This window comes from Vanessa atalanta, chromosome 8 (genome assembly GCF_905147765.1).
Source record: "Vanessa atalanta chromosome 8, ilVanAtal1.2, whole genome shotgun sequence".
Lineage (NCBI taxonomy): Eukaryota > Metazoa > Arthropoda > Insecta > Lepidoptera > Nymphalidae > Vanessa > Vanessa atalanta.
This window is the reverse complement of record NC_061878.1, coordinates 5,707,110-5,728,538: the sequence shown is the minus strand read 5'-3', so window position 1 is coordinate 5,728,538 and position 21,429 is coordinate 5,707,110. Positions and strand designations below refer to the sequence as shown.

General features: G+C 30.0%; 1 protein-coding gene across 2 annotated transcripts in view; it reads left to right on the top strand.

Moving 5' to 3' along the window:
- The first annotated feature begins 6,337 nt into the window (after positions 1–6,337).
- The window catches only part of LOC125065748, a 56,088-nt gene continuing 40,996 nt past the window's right edge, over positions 6,338–21,429 (top strand). For both annotated transcript variants that reach the window (XM_047673545.1, XM_047673544.1), the window contains exon 1: positions 6,338–6,681. In XM_047673545.1, the coding sequence (XP_047529501.1) occupies positions 6,651–6,681 (31 nt within the window). In that variant the 5' untranslated portion in view covers positions 6,338–6,650. The remainder of the gene's footprint in view (positions 6,682–21,429) is intronic.

Genomic DNA, 21,429 nt, shown 5'->3' with positions numbered 1-21,429 from the left:
CTAATAGTTCGGTGTCATTTTTTTTAAGCGTATAAACTTATCAAATTTAGGAAATTAAAAATATATATTAAAAACTCGACTGTATAACCGTATTTTAAAATAGTATTTTTTTGTAATCTGCCTGTGAAAAGTTGGAGCTAAATGTTCTATTTACTCGTTGTATAGCAAGTTGCCGCGCTGTAGAAAAGCTATAATTTACCCGTTCAGAACACGGCAAGCCACTGACAAATCTGCGCTTGTGTGTAGTGTAAAAGACAGCCGCGCTTCGCGTTCAAAATACAACATAAATAACCCCTTTTAATTCAAAACAAATCATATCCAATATGAAATTAGTAAATCCAATTGTATTCCATTATATTGTGACAAAATGCGATATAATTTTACTCGACTATTTTCCTTCTACGAGTGACAAATACATCATTCGCAATAAATAAGATTTTATCACATAATAACTATCAAAATTATAGTATCAGAATGCGGCGGCGTCAATGACTTTTCGTCCGGTCGAAGAGTGTCGTATAATTGGATTGTGTCTGTAGGAAGATTTGATAGCCGATAAAATGTCACTGTGGGAGAAAGATAGCTTTCTTGACGCTTCGCGATAAGTAATTCATATTATATATCGTTGTAAATTATTATTTATTGATAAATAATTTATATCGGGTATTTTAATTAAATACATTTTATAAATTAAACTTAACATATAATAATTCATAATCAAACATAGCTAATGTATAAATCATGACTCCCGTGGAATTGCAATTCTGTTTCTTTGGGCGTAAAATGAACCAGCTCTCTTGTCACCAAAGGGAATACGACAAGGTGTTATTTTATTTGGTAATATTAAGAAAATAATGATTATCTTAATATTAAATTATTATAGGTATATATTATTATGCTCTCAGTCAAGATCTATGCTATTTATTTTCCTGGAAGTCTTTATATTATTTGGTGAAAGTCCTAAACGTTATGGTTTGACGAAATCGTACTCATGAATCGTTCTTGGATGAGTCAGATTCAAATTATGATGATAACCTTCAAAAATAATAATTCTAATTCGAGTTTCTTTACTTTTTAAACACTTTTACGACCATTACCGCCTCAGCATCCATTCCATCACCTGGGTTTAAAGGGATATAACTTAATTCCCAAGGTTGGCCGCACATTGGCGACGTAAGGAATGTTTAATATCGATGGGTTCTTCGTACAGAGACGAAAGTGAAAAAGTACATTTTGCAGGAGAGTCGTTTAAAGTTTGTATAAAAGATCTCAAAATATTATTTTATGATTAATGTTTTCAGATAAATCAGTTCACCTCTTTGAAGAAATTAAGGAAAATTTACATGATAAAATGAATCTACACACGCGGTAGCGTGTCAGCCAAGTTCTAGTAACAGAACTGGCGAGCAGCACCGTGTGTAATATTACACAAACCATTTGGAGCCGCTTTTGACCTCCTCATAACTCAAAAACTAAAGTCAAACCTTAGGCAACAATATACTATCCCAAGTTATAAGAAGAAATGATATTTTATGTAGTTATAAATAAATTTCAGAAAGGACTATTTAACTTGGCACAAATTTAGATCTCACTTCTTTTGTCGTTGAAGACAACAACCAAGGTATATATCATAATATTTAACTTGGCTCTCATTTTTACATTTATGTTTTTAATGGGATACTACTATACTAAAATACATATTCGATTACAACGATATTCGATGTTTATATTGAAATATTTTGATTAATGTTACCAAAGTTAATCTAGTTATTTTTATATGGTTCTAACTTACAGTTAATTTTAATTTTTGTATTTAAAATAAAAGATTTATCAAAAGTTAATTCGCGTGCAAGATCCTAAGTGTATATTCAAATTTTGATGATTTATGCAGTTGTTGAACATATTAAATAATGTCGAAATTCAATACATGTATTTTGTCTCGAATCAAAATTTATATTTTTAAAAACTAAAATGAGAACAGGTTAATATTATTAATATTAATACAATACACACTTGTGAAGTCATTTGAGCAACCACTTTTATTATTATATAGAATTACTAAGTATTACTATATTGTACTACTTTTTTAAAACAAAAAATAATAATCATTGTTCTTAATTATTGCTGAATATGTAATTCTTTAGTAGATAATTCTTGGAACACTTTTTAATTAGAGATGTGAGTGAGCAAATCTCAAATTAATTTATTCCATTTAGCATTCGCAATACTTTCAGGAATTTTATTTGTCCATAGTTTATTTTTAATATTTATCAATGACAAATCACCCAATATAGGTATAGTTAAAATAGACAATTTTTTTTTAAATCGTATAATTAAGTATTAATTTTCTTGAATTTTCCATAAGCACGTAGTTTTATATTTTGGAAGAACCAAACAACTGTATTAAAGTAATGTTACACTTTATTATTATTATTATCTCAATCAAAAATATTTGCTAAAATTTGAAAAAAAAAAGTATCGTTTAATTTGATTAAAAATTAATGAATTTGCTTCATTTATATAAGATAAACATTATAATGACAATTGTTTTATTATTTGGTTTAATATTGAATATCTACATAGAGAAAGATAAAGACAGAATAGTCCTGTATCTTACTCCTTTGTTTTTCAATAGATTTTCTTCGATTCGTTCGAATGAAAAATAATAAAAAAATGGAAATAGATAAACTAAGTTAATACTTAAAGTTAATTAATGTCAGTTAATTGTAATGTTAATACATAAAAATTCGAACACTGTCATCACTAGTTAAAAGGTGATATATTTTTGTATCTATTATTGTATATTATAAATAGGATTTTAATAGTTTTGATTTTAAGTTAAAGAAAGTTAAAAATTAATGATTGTATAGCAGTTACGACTAGTACTTTCATCGCGTAAATAATCGAGCAGAGCACATGCATCCGTATTTCAAACAGTGCCCCAGCGAGACGTGTTAAGAGGACGTAGAGGCATTTACGTGTCTTTGATGGTCAGATAAACCATTTGGCCAGTTTTTGAAATTAGATCTATAATTAAGAAATATTTTTTGATTGAACTAATATATATTTACATTAAGCCTTAACCATTAAAGACGTATGTGCCACTTACGAATGACCTATCCATATCTTTTCCAACGCCAATTACGATCATCAATTGTGTGACCACTTACCGGCTTATTTGCCCGTCCGCCTACTATTTTATAAAAAAAATATCATTAAAAAAGGTTTCAAGAATACAGAGGTAATAATTAAATTATTAGAATAAATATCCATCTATTGGATAGCTAAAGCAACCGCGATCTTTGGTTAAAATAGTTCGATCGACTGGGCCATCTCTGGGGCGATTGACCATTGTCTTTTCGAGTCACGTTCTATGAAATTTTATAAGACAGCGCACTAAAAACTTTCAACACATACTAACACATTAAATAATATTATTAATATTTTATTATTAAAATTAACTACTTTGTAGGTCCTTGAGGAGGAGTTTTAAAAATGTCATTGAATTAAGTAATCACTGAAGCATCTGTTCTTCTTTTAAAAAGTTATTTAATATATACATTGTTAATAGTAAACTTAAGATGTTTTTTAAACATGCTAGATATATGCGTTTCGATAGATTAATTAAACTTCAGAGGAATCCGTTTTGTTGATAGCAACTGTCTGTCAACATGTTGACGCTTGTTAAGTTTTCGACATTGATAATTATCTGATTCTGTTAAAACTTATTTCTATTAATTAATTTTGCTTTATGAATAGAACATTATTCTCCTCAGTTCCTTTCATCGTTTCGGTTCAGATCTGAGGTATTTGTTTTAAAAGTATTGTTAAGAAGTTATAAGATTCAATAGGAATCCTGTATTGAATAAAATTTTGTTTAGACTTTGTATCAATCAAATAATTTATACAAATAATCAATATTTATGTGTGGATTTACATTTATTTACAGTTTATTCAATTTTATCATTTATTATCATCAAACTTCACTTAGATTAATTAAAGATTAAACCAAATTTGTGTTTAAGATAAATAAAGTTCAATGACCTTTTTGTATTCATAGCGCCTTTAATAACCTCGATATACTTATATTTGTCTTCAAGATGTGTTATTTATCAAAACACTTATTATAAATATAAATGGTTCAAAAATCAGCCGGAACATTGTAACCCAACAAAAAAGAAAGAATAAAAATAAATCTTTTAAAATTTCATACAAAATTTAATAATTAATGAAATATTTTCATTCTTCTGGAAGCGCTTGACTGTGAATCGAATAATTTCACTGTTGTATATTTAATTAATGCAAACGATTATGGGCTTGTTTTATCCAAAAATAAACTCGACCAAAGGCTTTCATAATAAAAACCTTTAAAAGGTTATGAGCAATATCCAAGTATAAGTTTGTTTGTACACTTCTTGTTTTCATTACTCTGTAAAATTATTAACACTATCGTAACTATCCCTACTAATAGTAAAAATAATTACGATATGTAATTCAAATGACATTTGATCCACAATTTTCGATATTTAACAAAATACTGTACCGATTTATTTTATATCTGTTTTCATTCGCGTGGGAGGGACGGGGCCAACTTGTATGCAAAATTTCATAATGATCAGTTGAGTATTTGAGACGTTTCACGTCTACATATAAACACATAAAGTCAGTTTTATATTTATATCTCCAAATACAGCTTCGTTTCTCCCTTCACATATCGAGCGTCCGTAAAAAAATAACTAAACTTCTGCTCAGTTATATCGCACGTTTGGCTTTTTGGTAATACATGCGTGAGTATAGACAAAGTTTGCTAGGGGTTGAAAGTATGACGCATGAGGAATAAATTACTTTTACCCGTTTGTCGGTGTTTGTTGCCCTGTCAAAGTTCAACACCCTCAATCGTGGGACCGTTGTATCGTTCAGGGTGAGTAATAATATCACTACGAACAGTTTATCTTTGTTTTGCATACAGTTTTGTAGACTGTTATTCGAGATTATTTTGTATGATGTTTATTTTACTTAATGATTTATTTACCTTGTCGGTTGTAATTAACAGTATTATGTAATTATATTAATTAACTAAGTATAAACTCTAAGAGTCTGTAAATACACACCGCTGGGCCATGGCCTTCTATCCTTTTGAGGATGAGGATTGAAGCCTACACACCATGTATCACCAGCCTCCAATATCTGTTGTTGTGGTACACATGTGGTAGATATGTAGCGGATTTAAATCCGACATATTATACAGGCTTCCTCACAGTATTTTTCTTTGCCGTATGAGATGAATTTTCGACAGAAAATAGACACAGTTGTGTTTGTCCTAGGTTGAACCAATGAACATCTGTTAAAACTCACGTATTCCTACTGGACCAATTGAAGGCAATCTTATTCGATTTCATATTAAAACATTAAGTGAATTATGAAAAATATAATGATATTTTCATCACTACCAAGAGTGTGGGCAAAATTAGCTCAATCGGATGGGCGGATGTTGTATTTTGGCGGTGTTTGGGCGGCTAACAAAAACAGGCGAGGATGAACACCTACACTATTTATATCTATACATATATAACGTAATATTATATATTGCAAGATATGATGACGTTCTTTGAAATTTTTAACAAGAAATTAAAAAATTAAAGAACTTTACATCTTATTTTAATTTGTACAAAGTTATATAATATACATACGTATTTTTGAAAGAGGGTTTTATAATGATATTTACACGTTAAATAAAGTTATATATACGGGGATGTTATGATATATTAAATTATTACAAAAATATATTGAAATTAATTTTGATTGTTATTAATTATAAAGTTTTGTTTGATGTCAAAGTTTCTGTTATTCGACCGAGTTTACATATTGTTCAAATGTCGTAAGGTTATAACATAAAAGCAAGCATGGAGTTTGCAAATTGGCTTTCAGTGGCTTAACTTTATCACTAGTTTATAATGTATTTACTGAACGCGTCACAACCACCCTTCCGACATGATGCCTATTTGTTGGGTAGCTTTATCAGCCACCGGATGCAGCCGCTACTCCGCAAACTAATTAATGTTCTCTATTCACACTACGTAGAACCATGTATTGCAATATCTATAACAAGAAAGACGGGCGAAAGGAATCGCCGTTTTGATATTTTTTTATCAAAGAAAAATGGCTTATTTGAAACTTTTCACTTAACGATTCAACCTCTTTGCAAACTCGATCTCATTTTATCAATTGTCAAAGTTTAAAAACTTAATCCACTTAAGGACCCTTTCGGAGAGTTCGTACTGCGCATGACGTTAACCTAGCGGGAAAACCAAGGACATTCGGCGAACGGACCCACTGCGGGTAGAACGCCTCGCTCCATGCCATTCAATAATGGAATACGGACGCGTCCGGTGACTTGTAAACAACGCGTGAATGTCAACAGGATTTATTTATTCCAATATTGAACTATCGAGCGCGTTCTATCTGTGTTTAAATGGTTCAGACTTTTAATTTTTTTTATGTTGTGTGCCAGTAATTATAAAAATGAAAATAAGAAAAAGACTTTATTGTGAGTTTTTTTGTATCTGCTAAGTTTTTAACTTTGACAGAAGTGCTGGTGAAGTTTGAACGATACATATTATGTAAAGCGATCAGTGCACAAAAACAAGACAATGAAGTTTTTAACGCTCATAGCGTTATGCGGTAAGTGCCTTTACCTGTGAAATAGGAGGATAAAAAAAAAGTAGAAACATTTAGAAATATTTTTTTTACGTTCTTTAGCCGTGTTTTAATAGAATTCGTAAGAAATGGCGTGTGAATTATTAATTAGCTAATTTTCTTCAAAGTGGTCCCTGTCTGGTAGAAATTTAAGTACTTTAATAAAACCGTTTTAAGTTATTAAGAATTGTTTCAATAAAAACTACAGAAACTAGTCATGATTGAAAAATACATATAAATATATCTTTACAAGTATAAGTACGGTTATAAAAATAAAAGTTTATAAGCAATTATTTAAGTAGGATTTTTATTAACTGTGGTTATAATCTTTTTCTTTTTTTATTAAATGCATTATGCGGGCACTACAAAAATGGCAGACATTAAATAAATCTTCACTTTGTACCACTATTAATATTAGTTCAGCACAAAGAATCTTATCTCGCGGCAAAAAGGGGTTTCCGAGCTATCATCAAAACACCGAACCGAAATGTTATTATATATCTATTCGAAGGAAATCTTTATTAATCACCAGGAACAATATTATTAATGATTTGATATTTCTAAAGATATTAATACAAAAGGATTGTTGATATTACCTAAACCGTTTGACGCGTTCGTGTATTTTTGTAGTGGGTATAAATATTATAGTTATTTACGACGGACGTTGAGGAAGGGTGAGATATATTTCAATTATCTAATGGATAATAGTAAGGGCGAGAAAAAGCCCCCGTAAGTCACCATTGCATACAAATTACTTAGATCACAGTTAGTGTCATGCCCTTATTTAAATATACAACAATGTTTATATAAATTCATTTTGTATATATAAAGGGATCCAAAAGGTTTTATTTATAATACAAAACAGAAACTCAAAAAAACAACGGGCGTCTGAGTCTGTAGAGAAAGAGTAATTTGTTATATGTATTGGTTATGTTTTAGTATTTAGTTTTAATTTAATGATATCAAATGACAAAGGCTATCTGTGCGAACCGCGTTCGTTATCTATATATAAAAATATTTATATTTTAATTATGTGGAAATCACAAAGTTACGCGTATTTGAAATTATAACAGGAAAAAATATTTGTAATTTATATTTTGAGATATACCTATCGTACTATTAACACAATAGTTTCTAAATTACTAATTTTGCTTTAGCTTGTTTGTTCTCTGTAGTGGCTACAGTAATCTAAATCATTATTTCGGAGATACATACTTTATCAAACGATATCCTTTAAATAATAATTTAATTGGGAATTGAAAGAACGTAAAGCTGTGCCTTGACTTACGAGTTATATAATCGGTATTATATATTGGATAAGACAGATGATAAAAAGCGTGGATAATACTTGTTGACTTCTAGACAGGATATATTACATATATAATTGTATTTAACTAACATGAATGTATTGTTAAATGTTTAAAAAGAGTACTGAGTTTCTTGCCGGTGGCTTCAATTAATATAGTTTGTTAAATGACGATTCAAAAGTGCTTGTAAAAGCGTACTTGAATAAAGTATATTTTGATTTTGGAAATATTTAATAACTTTGATCTGTATTGTAATAGTATTGAAATTACTATTAAATTACATGAATACTAATAAATATTTTACGATTGTGCTTTTGGCAATGCTTACCTTTTAAAAACGATTTGATACCAACTATGTTTGAAACAAATGTACTTGGTGCTAGGGCTGCCCGTCTGCTGCATAGGTACCAGTCATTTATTAAAAAATTCTACCGTTGAACATTAATACTTAGTATTGATGTCTATAGTTTGTAAGGTATGTGAGTTAGTGTGACTAAGCGCACAATGATTATAAAATCTTAGCTCTCAAAGTTGGGTGCGCGTTGGCAATGAACGAAATGTTTATTATTTAATACAACGCTGATGTGTATGTGTGTATGTGTACGTGATGTGTATGATTGGTGGTGACCACTTACCATCAGGTGGCCCATTTGCCCGTCTGCTTTTAAAACTGATCCTTTTTAAAATACATACAGTCATAGTATGACGCATTTTAAGATTAAGCGTACATGATATGTTAGTGAAATTTATAAGACCGTCTATAAATAGAGACGCTAATAATTGATTAGGGTCGAATGGAACGAGAAAATCCCTTCCTCATAGTAAGCTATAATTTGTAATTCTGTACCCCGATCCAATAAGGTTGTTTAATTTAGTATACACATAACACATGTGACCAATATTAACCTAACAAACCAACTATTGTTCATGAATCAGCTCGAATTTATCAATTAAGTGGGGTTTTTTTTAACAGAATTAATAATTTCTTCATAGTATTTTTTTGACAGCGAGTTTTAATATAGACGTAACGTGTAACGTTAATTTCACAGGTGACTTTTGCTTTTGCTCTTATAAGCACTTTTTAATTATAATTTTAGAAGACTCTATTGATAAAATGTTTAATTGTAGATAAAATGGATTTCAGATTCTACTGAGAAGATCGAGCTCAAATCTTAAGAGCTGGATATATGTCGATGCTATTACGATATATATAAGCCCAATAGTACCATTGATGCAGTACTTTTCAATGTACTGATATTAATGAAAAAAAATCTGTGATAAACATAGAAGCAAAAAGTGTACTTATAATTACATAATGTACTTTGTTTATTTATTTCCAATACATATATAAATTTATATATGTATTAGAAATAAATAAACATAACAATACACAGTTTCTATAAATTTGTAAAAATATACACTTAATTTTTAGAAAATATTTTCTATAACTATTTCCTGGAAAATAGGATTTAATGTATGAAATCTTTTTTTTGTATCCAAAATAATAACCGTTTCTTGTAAATACATGAAACGGTTATTATTTATATCAATAAAGAATAATTTGTGATAAAAAATAACCTTAATGTACCGCCAAATAGCAATAATTTGTTCTGTTTCCCGGTTTGAAGGGTGGGTGTGTGTTACACACGTAACGTTTGTGTGTACAAATCACCATGCGCTCATCATGGTTTACCTTTAACGTGCAATCCATTAACATATAAATAATTTCTTGATACTATATTGAAATATAACAGTATTTGAGTAACTTTATTTAATCAACCTTCATTCTTATAACAGCAAGATTTTACTAGTATTTGATGACATTGGATAACTTTAAAATAGAGAAATAACTAATTAAAGTCCAAAAATAGCTTTTGAATTAAAATGGCATGACATAGAGATATTTTCTTAATGAAACCAAAGGCATCACATATATAGTTGCTTTTAATCAAATGTCATGTATTTATGAATCGTGACATTTTTAATTAAAACGAAAGTGTTTGTCCACTGCACTCGCTAATGTGAGTCAGAGGAAAAACAAAGCTGCAATATTTTTCTAAAAATAGAAGCACATTTCTAAGATTAAAAACCGTCGTCGCTGAAACTGAATGCTTTATTTGTCTATGAATTTTGTCAAGAGTAGTAGTATGTTATTCGAGCCAAAACAGATGTAAGTTTTAATAGACTCGTTCATAAAATAAGATTCACGGTACCGCGTCCTCGTGCCAGGATTCTGAAAAATAGAACGCATTCGTTTAAAAACTTCCAATGTGCCCCTTAATAAATCAGATGTGGATTTATTTTAAATTTTATCGCGAGGTGTATCCGTGTGTTATGTAACAATAAATATTTATTATTTTCTACCATTAAACTTTTGGCTTTTCGATATTCTAATTTAAAAATAGAATATTATGTTAATACATATGATTATAAATGCAAATACCCATTCCATTTTGATTTTAAATATGTAACACTCTTATATAAATATGTATACATAATAAAAATAATATACATATATATAAACACACCTAACTGTAATGTACAGTCTTTCTACCTTTTATTTTAGATGTGTGCATTCTACACATGAAAACACTATTTAATTTATGTTAAGTACCTACGTGTTATTTGTAAGCATTTTGATATTAAACTTATTTAGGCGTGATAAGAGTAGAATTTTATTTTTAGGTGATAGTTACCTGAGAACAGTGTTCCCAAATACAATGTTTATATATAAACGTTGCAACAATGAACTTTAGCTTAGCCAAGTATACTAAATTATAAGCACTATTTTTTGTTAATTTTTGTCTTTACCCTACCGAAACCAGTGCTAAGGCAATACCATGAAATCTTTCGAAGAATAATTTCGGGGTTTTAACGAGCAGTAATAAGGGTAAAACCCTCGTACAAAAGTACTCTATTATTATAAAGATAAACTAAATATTGTATAAATATTGATTTTGAAATAAAAATATGTAATTCTAAAGCATTAGTAATTTTTAATTTGTATTTTTTGATGATCATATGATAGTATGTTATTTTAATAAGTACATATATTAAAATGAATAAATGGGTTTGTAGAATGAATTTAATTAAATATAAAACACAAGCCGCGCTACAAAACTATTACTATTCAGACGCTTAAGAAGTTTTGATGTTATCCGTTTGCATTTCTACCTAAATTGTTAGGTATCGTTAGGCAGCTTGATCTGCATATAGATTAGACTGAATTTGTGGAATATAAATGATAAGACATTAAAATCTATAGCATACGGTAGTACAGTTTCAATTATAAAAGTGAAATTTTTATTCATTTTAAATCGTACGTATAACATAAATAAAAAAGCAGTTTGGATAGTTTCATTTCGATATCAGAATAGCTTAAAAACAATAATGAAAGATAAGGTAATATTACATAGCAATATAACGTTAATATTATTTGTGATAGTGTCGGATTTCTATATCCCTCAGGTATTGTACCTAGGTTGCCAATCTCCCAATTAATCAACTCATTTTGATTTCGAAATAAATTTATATACTCCCCAAGCGATACCACTAAAATGATAAATATAAACAAAAAGATAAAATAAAATTGAAGTTATCTAATGAAGAAATTATATTAGGGATTTATTTATTTTTAATTAAAAATTATCTAAACAGTCGTTTATATCGTTATATGTTATCGTTAAATGTTTATAAAAATTGATAAATATTATAAATTTAAAAATACTGTTTTTAGTTTGTTGAATTGCTCATAGAGACAGTTAATATTCCACCGTTGAAAAAGGTTTTCCACAACGCTGCTCCAATGTAGGTTGGTGGATACACGTGTGACAGTTTCCCTCGCGATATTTGTGGTTTATGAAGTATCATATATAAATATGTTTCTTCATAAACACAATATAACTTGACGAGGCGACATAGAATAAATACGATACAAAACATTTCTTAGTTATACTGAAATTAGTTTAGCACTAGTGAACTGTGCCTTAATCATACTAAAAGGCTTATTTAACTAATTCAAGAAAGATATAATTCTGTTAGCTTCAACATAATGCGGCTTAATGATTCGTAGCAGTAGCTACGGGTCAGTGACCTCGCAAACAGGAAAGATTTGTTAGATTGAATGCTGTCGAATGTTGCGTAAATTTTCCTTTTTTATGAAATCTATACAAATTCCAAAAAATCTCTATCAATCACGAGATTAACCGATAAAACAATATGCGAAACTTGAATTTTGAGAATTTTTAATAAATAAACAATAGAAACGATTTCATAGCTTTGATTGCAAAGAAAGTTACGTGTATGTTTTTTTTTTATTAGGAAAAAATAATGATTTAATAATTTATATATATGTTAAATATAGATTATATATTACAAAGTAAAGAAGGCTTTACGCATATTTTGCACTGCTCAAACAAAGCAGCGTCGTTTAAATGATATAAGTATCGAACTCGCAGCCTTACATCCATATTCTAGCTTAGGGGTGGAATTGTTCAACAGATTTCATGTTATTAATGGCACCACCTTTTATGTATCGTAAAATCCGTTCACGATAATTGAAGGATATATCACGTAACATACAAACAATATAATCTCCGAATTCATAACCTCCTTCAAATTTATATTATAATACGTCTCTTATAAAAATATACATATTTGATATTTGTTTTGTAATGAGCAGCCATCGTGATTTTATTTGTGTGGATTTTACATTAAAATACGATTTTACAACATCTGCACGATTCTTGTATCTGTCATATCTACCAATAAAGAACAATGTTAAAATAATGGCTTCTTATTTATTTATTTTTTACATCAGCATTACCTTCAACAATAACACGCTCAGTGATTGAGGCTGATGACTAACATTTATAGATTGTAAGTATATCCTTAGAATCCAACAAAGCATTATTGTTAAAGAAACACGGGCTTTTCTGTCCCGACGACGTTTTTCATACTCCGGTATTATTGACCCGAGGAACCTAAGATGGAAAAAACTTATTTTTGTTAAGATAAGATACTTCACCATAATTTTACAGTACTGACAAAGAGTGAATGCATTATTAATAATTTTCCTGAAGTCGTTATAAATCATATTAATAATTACGACTTTTTTTGCGAGTTAAATATCTGATTTGATCTGAAGAACCTAAGAAGGAATACATGTCACGCTTGTCACGTAAATAGTCTAAATTTAAAGCTGGTTAAACTATGAAGCACAGATGATATAATATTCTATACTAAAATCTTTTGATATTATTTTTAGTAGTTTTTTTTTTTCATTTTGGCATTACTTTAAAAACGTCTCTCTAATTATTAGTATATATTTTATTTTATTAAAAAATAAAATAGCAGTTAATGTGAAACTATTGGCGTACTTTTGACATGAAGAAACTATTTTATTGTCATCGGTAGTATTCTCTCTGAAAGTGAAGATCCTTGTGATGCGTGCAGACACGTGCAGACTACGACAGAGTATTTTTTTTTTTTATTTTTACTTTATTAGGGAAACAAACAGTACAAGTCATTCTTAAAGCTAAAGCATAAAAATTGTAATCAAATCCTTTGTTATCTATTATAATGCTAAGCTATATTGATTTCATTTGTTTTTTTTTTCAAATGGAATAAAAAATACCTGGAATAAACGGCTACAAGCGAAAAGTCTGCTTGCATAATTAATTAGTTATATTTTTTATTTCTTCGATGTTTTGTACATGAATAAAAAAAATACGCAACAGATAATAAACATACTTCTCTAAAATTAAAATCTATACAGATTTTTTTGAAAAAACTAGTATATGAGATCTCCACGGTTATTTAGTTACGTGTAGCTTTTTTGTAACCTGATTGTAAGCGGCGACCACTGTCCACATACATTGCCTAATTCTTACATAGCACCAATACACCACTATCCTTGAAAGCTACGATATGTCCTTATGCCTGTAGTTATATTGGATCGCTCAACAAACCGGAACAATACTTATGACAATGCTGATACAATACTGATGATGGCGGTAGAATATTTGATGAGTGGGTGGTACCCACCCACACCTGCTTGCACAAAGCCCAACCACCAAGTAAATTAGCCATTATGTTTAGTAAATAAAGTTAGTAATATGACATTTATTTTTTGTTTATAATATGATTCTTCTTTTTGTTTACTGGTGTACCATAAAGATTATTTTGATTTTGATTTTTTTTTTGAGGTATGGCATAAGAAATATATACCCTTATCTGTTATTTGGGAATGACAAAGATGTAACATCCTTGTACGTTAAGTTAAGTTGTGTTAGTTAAGTTGTCTTGCTAAATCTCATGTCAAAACTGTTAAATAATATAAACTTTAATTAACGTCCCCGATATAATTACATTTTAAGAATTGATATTTGGTGGTATCTATCGGTGAAAAGCATGTACGACAATTACTCCTAATGAACGTACTAAACACACTACTACGTACTTACAGCATATCAAATTATGATGTCTACCATTATTAAGATTATAATTTCGATCCATAAATTAAATTATAATAAAATAATTATTCAATAACCATAACGACACATTAGTATTTCAAGGTTGAAGAGTTTGTTTGTATTCGCTAAATAAAAGAACGTCCGATTCGATTTGCGTTAGATATCGCTTTTACTTAGCAAGATTATATATTGTACAATATTAGCGATATTGTACGATTAGCTAACGCCTACGCTTAACGAAGGTTAAAACCACGTGGGGCATCTAGTAGTAACATAGTTTTTTTTTTTTATTATGACAATTGGCTGCCTAAATGTTGTTAACACCAGCGCAAAAAAAGCAAAACATACTTGGTATAATATCGTGTTTATTTAAAATAATGGAAACTATATTTCGACGTGAAACCATTAAAAACTGATTAGGATGAAAAGTTGACCAAACATTTTAACAGCTAAAGATTTTAATAATAATTAATCTTATTATTACAATTTATGTTTCGTCGTTATAAATGATTATTAATATATATTTTGTATTAAGTACTTAAATGTATTTTAAACATAATTACTATTTCTTGTATTATTAAGTGCTTGCTTTTTCAATCATTTCATGTATTCTGTTTTTACTCGAATACGTTTCTAGAAAAAGTACATTAAAAGTTCCATTAAATCATTTCCGCGTTTAAAATATTTGTTGGTTAATTAATTCTTGTCGATGCGTCGAAAAAATTGTTAAAGTGATAAAAATAATCAAATTATTGAAGCTTTTTACTGCATATCAGAATATTCAGCATGTCAGTTATACTGACAAACATGAATTGAATAATTGGATCTCGCGTAGATATTAACTCGTTGCGTGTAATTTATACAAAATCATTTTCCATTCTTTTTGAAAATAGTATAATTTTTGTCGTTATCTCTTGGTAGAATTTATATTCCAAAATATCCGATAACGCTTGAACAGTGCTTATGTAAGTATTTTAAATGAAATATATTCTAAATTTGATTTATGAGTCTCTCTTAAATTTCGGACACATGCTGCGATGGAATGAAGCGAGAAGGAAAACGTATTCGATTTCCTAAAGCGATAAGATAGACTCATGACATGAAGTCTGATGACTCAGTCACCTTTCAAACTGAAACAATAATACGAAGAATTGCCTTTGATGGTACAACTTAGTATATACAATGTTAGGTTCCCAGACGGGCGTGCAAAAAGCCAATGTACCAAGTAATGTCTTACTTAGGCTTATAAATCCTCGAATGTAATACTTCATTTATTACGTGTGAATATTTATTAGTAAAAATTTTAAAGTATTTCGTTTTGGGTAAGAACGGGACGTAGAAAAGACGAACTTGCATTTCGATTACCAAACGGGCGGAGAACTAATTGCGCAACTGTTCGCTAGAAACTTCCTTGTTGATTTTATTAAATGAGTTGAATTCATTTCGCTTTACTCGGGGAAATTCCAATTTTATTTGCGATAGATTTGTATAAAACGTTTGGTAGTACAAGAATAATTACATTGTTATATAAAATAATCCTTACATATTTTGAAGACCGAGATAAAGAACTTGTGTTAAATCATCAGTTTCGAGTCAAGATCTCTTGATGTCTCATTCGCTTATCACCTCGGACATGTAGGGTTTAAGTCGGAAAAAATAATCCATTTAAATTCCTTCTTCATAATCTTTTTTAATAATTAAATTTTAATATATTTTTTATATAAATAATAGATAAGGCCAGAATAAGTTTTCTTGTCTGTTGATTTATTTATTTCGTATATTATGAATCTGTGTAAAGTGACAGATAAGAAATGCAATGAAGCGTCCAGTTTAGTCGTGTGTTAAGAAAATAAGCCGTATGTAAACTTACTAGTTGTTACCCGCGGATTTACATGCGTTTTAGGGGCCGGACGTTAGGTGTTTTTCAAATCCACAACGAAATATCATCAAATTTAGTTCAATAGTTTGATCTTGACAGAGAAACAGACTATATAGATATAGACTATGTAGATATAGAATAGAAAATAGTCTTTGCGCTCAAACCTATCGATATAAATTTTCATGGCAATGGTTTTAACGGCATATGAGTAGATGTATTGCATCAGTAGTGGTGAGTTACGGCAGAGTAAAAATTATAAAAAGAGTCGCCATTAAAAACGCCATACACGAGCCAACTTCATGGCGATCGCTCAAACGATGTCGAGTTCTAATCAAACATCCATTTTTACATGGATAAATCTCAATTTATACCGACCGGCTAGTTCGAAAGAATTGATTGATTAAATAAAACCGTTACTCGAGTTTAAAGTATAACTTTAACTGAGAAAAGTCATACAATAATTCACTAACTATAAGAAAGTTTGAGAATTTTATTGCGAAATAGAATCAAGAATTTACATGAATATTCAGAAAATGTATACGCTTCTTTACAGTTGTAATAAAAATGCTAATCACGCTGCCTTTGCTCAACTGGTCTTATATGCTCCCGTCTGTAATAGTCACTGGATTTTAAGTTGTACGACTTTTACATAAGTTTTAGTTGCTCGTTTTTATTCTTTTATACAAAAGGCTTAATCCGATTTTGTTGTGACCTTTTTTCAAATATGTACATCGTCTTAATGTTTATTTTATGTTTTCAGAATACAAAGCCTTTTTTGGTATTGTAATTGTTAATGTGGATTTTGTGTATGATACTTTAGATTAACTGTTCAATGTACTATTAAATATTATTTAAATGGCCTGAAATGGTTCGGAATGTACATTTCTCCGGAGAAGAACCGTCAACGGTACTTTTTCTTTTCCATGATTCAGTATTATTTGTGACAATATTTTTTATCTGTAAAACCTAGATGTTTTTTCTTTTTTTTTTTTTTTGATATCTAATTAAGGTGATGATGACGAAGAGTTTAGTTTTTATCAACATTTGCAACAAAACGAATCGCTTCTTGAGTTAAGTAACAGGATCAATAAGGAATTTTACTATTTTAACATTAAGAAAGACCTTTGAATTTTACTTTTCTTACTCGAATGCTTACTTTAGTTTTGTATTATTAAGGTTAAGCCAACGTTGATGTATAAGCATGTAATGAGAACATACAACTAATTTCACGCCTTATATTTAAAATTCACTTTTAATACAAACTGTAAACATCCGAGTGACATTAAATATTTATGTAAGAGGGTTACAGTAAATGTAATTACAGAGGCGGGCCGTTTTAATCCCGTCAAAGCCCGGAACTCGGAACAACATCCAGTGAGTTCGTTAACATCTTTAAATTAATTTTCATGGAAATACGTCAATTGGTCGAATTGAATGAATTTCGCTGTCTTCGCTATGGCTGGCAGTGGGCCAAACGTGTTTTCATTTATTCTTTTCGTAGGCAACGTATTTTCAAACAATGCTAGCGGAAAAAAGGGTCAAGAGTGAATCGAGCATACCTCAAAGGAAAGTTACCTATTATTATGAAACCACTATATTTTTTCTATATCTTTGGGATTATCTGTGTAAATAACTAAGTATAATAAGTTTATAATATGTGCCAGTATTTATTCTTATCAAAATATTACTCAGACGATAAATTACAGTATTATTTGTTGCACGAAATGGCCCAGTGGTCAAAACACGTGAAAGATAAGACTGTGAGTTAAATCGGGGCAAGCATGGTGATTTTTTATGTGTTCAATTAGTTGTATTTATAATTCATGCCGTGCTCGTCAAAGGAATATATAGTGAGGATCCTTCACAATATTTGCATGAAATTCCATATCTATGTAATAGCCATTGTAGCAATGTTGGAATAAACTCTTAATTATTTCAAGCCTCGAAAGCAAAGAAAGCCTCGGCTCAAAAGACACGGGATATATACAAGGTGTTACATTTATATTTCCAAAAATTCTCCTTTTAACGTAAATTCTGAACTAAGGTTATATTAACATCGTTTATCAGTTTAATATGACTCTGAGTGCGCAGGAACGAACTTGGAAACGCATGGTAAGCACTTCCAAGCTTGTTGCAAATGCAGTTTCGACAACATATTTCATATTACACTGTCAACAACAAACTAAGAATGCAATTTCTCTTAAGAGCGGTCGGAGAGTGTATCATAGGATTGAGGCCATTTGAATGATGCCGGTATTCGTTCAATATTGAATCATTATTGTTTATATTTGCTATTTTTCAATATGTCTTTCTGTTTTTTGTCTAAGCGATACGAAGCCTGCGGTACTTGTTGTACATTTATGTTTCTAATTCACAAACCTTCTAGGAAATTCTGTTGGAAACTGTAGTTTCCATGCAGGAGAAAGTTTCTATTTATTTCTATAAAAAAAAATCGTATTTCCCGCTGACTTTCTTTCGTCGTTTCTCTTCAGGTCCGAGGTGTTTATTTCCGAACCGGTGGTAGCTTTTAACAATAAATAATTAAGTGAAACGCTTCTTCATTAGGTGAAGATTTTGACTTAGACTTTGTATTTTATAAGTAATGAATAAAAATCGCTATCAAAACTTGAAGAACTTAACTATGTTTAATGTTTATATCTGTGGAATGTTCCCGTATAATTGACTACCAATACACAGATTAAACTAAAAAACAAATGGTCATTGTGAAATATTTCATTTTTAGGTTCTCTTTCTAGACACAAATTAATTCCAACAGTATTTTTGATTAAACCAAGATAGAAAATATAGTCATACTCATTTTTTTTTTATAAAAAAAGCTTAGGTTTTTATTGTGGACAAAACCTCGGCTGTTAATTCTAGATAATATAATGTAAATAACCTTTTTCATTATTCATAATATTTAATATAAAAAAAAAATGTTTATATAACTAAAAACGTTTAAATTTCGATCGCCTTTCACAATTGCTTCATTCGACCGTTCACAAAGAGATTGTGATATTTGAAAAAAAGTTATATAAACGGAAAACGTTGAAAAACAAACAATACCTGTCGATATAATATTTTATTTGTATAGCCTAGCTGTCTATGACATGAGAATCGTCGATGAAAAGCTAAATTGTTAATTCTATCGCGCCGTAACATACGGAACCATGTTTGAGCTGCGACGGCTTGGCAACCGGCCAGTCGACAATTGTACTTTACTACAGCGATTATTTTCACTGCACAGTTCAAACTGCTCTAGAATCCAGCGTCTGAATAGACATGAAAGAATTTTCGTGTGCACCGACCGACTGTAACGACGGCCGTTTATTTCTAAGGCGAACCATATACGCGATACTTAGTGAAAGAATGTGAAAAATAATACGAAATTAGTTTAGTTTATGTATTTCGTAGTCTCTAATAGTAATCATACACATAATTACGAAGTATTTTTTACAATGTGCTATTCACCAATCGTTTGCCATAATGCCACTATTATGGCAAATGTTGGGGTTTTTTATGGTATAGGTTAGGTCAGGCGGACGAGCAAATGGGCCACCTGATGGTAAGTGGTCACCACAGCCCATAGAAAATGAAAATATAAGAAATAATAATCATTCCTTACATCGCTAATACCACCCACCGTGGGAACAAAGATACGTAACATCTTTGTTCCCACGATAGTTACACTCACTTACTCAAACCGGAACACAAAATATTTAGTACAACTGCTTGGAGGTAGAATGAGTGGGTGGTACCTACCCAGACGGATTTGCACAAATCCCTCCCAAATTTTCACATTTATTATCATGAAATACCATAGCCCAAATATAATGTAAATAAAACTCTTATATAAATGTAATAAAATAATGTTTTGAAATAAACTAAGGCTCCACTATGTCAACTCAAATGAAGGCCTTTAAGGTTAAGTTTCTTTAAGGTTTCATTAAAAAAAGCATATGTTAGAGAGATTTAGAAGAATTTCTTTAGAAATCAAGACTTTTATACAGAAAAATACACATCAATATTTTTTTTTTCATTTAAGGCTTTTGCGCTATTAAATTTGACCCAAAATATCAATATTGGAAAAGAATATGAATAAAAGTTATCGAAGTAAATATTAAAATATGTCGACAACCCACTTGGCATATTTTTCTTTCCTTTATGTATTCAATAAATTCAATCATTCTTAAATTCATCTCGGTTGGATTTTATTTTTCTTTCTCTTAAATGATTCATATTGATCCGTACAATAGTTAACTTGATTAATTATTATTTTTCGGTCGATTTATATACGGTCGCAGATTCGACGTCTTAGGTTTAAATCCGATAAGAAATTATGGGATTTGTCCGTTAAAAAAACTCATTAACAGCTGGAAGGCTGGAAGTTAGAAGTATGTATACTCCCGAGCTTTGAAAATCACGTAAAGGCTTTGGTCTTGCGCCTGTGAGACTCTTTCTAGTTGTATCGGATTTGCCGTCCCATCGCTTTATAAGAGGGAATAAAAAGAGCAACTGTGTATGCTCATTATAATCCTGCTTATTAATCTGGTCTCTCTTGGCTGTATTCGGTCAGGACGACATCATCACCATATTAGTTCATTTATAATATTAAACTGTGTGTTAGGTGCTGGCTTGTAAGGCCGATTCCGCTCTATGTTAAAACCCGAGTTGGAACTATCTAAAGTTTTTTTCTGTCCGAAAAATCTCAGTAGCAGAGTGAAGTATGGAAGATAACAGTGTTAGTTCTGCGCGTAAATTCTCTCCTGTCGGGTAACCAGATCGGGTTATGAGAAATAGGGAATAGTGAGTGCTCTTTGAAAACGTAATAGAGTATTTTTGTATACATATATACTATGTGCGGAATATACCTTAGTACTGTTTTATTCTAGGCTATTTTCCGTTGAGAAACAGGCGTAACAGAAGGTATCCTACCGCTTATCTTAATTGTCATGTTGATACCACTGCATTTTATATCGTTATAAATATAAATGTATGACATAAAAAAAAATCATAAAATAATTGTAATATTTAAAATTGCAATTGAAACAAAAATAAATCTCAACTTTAATAT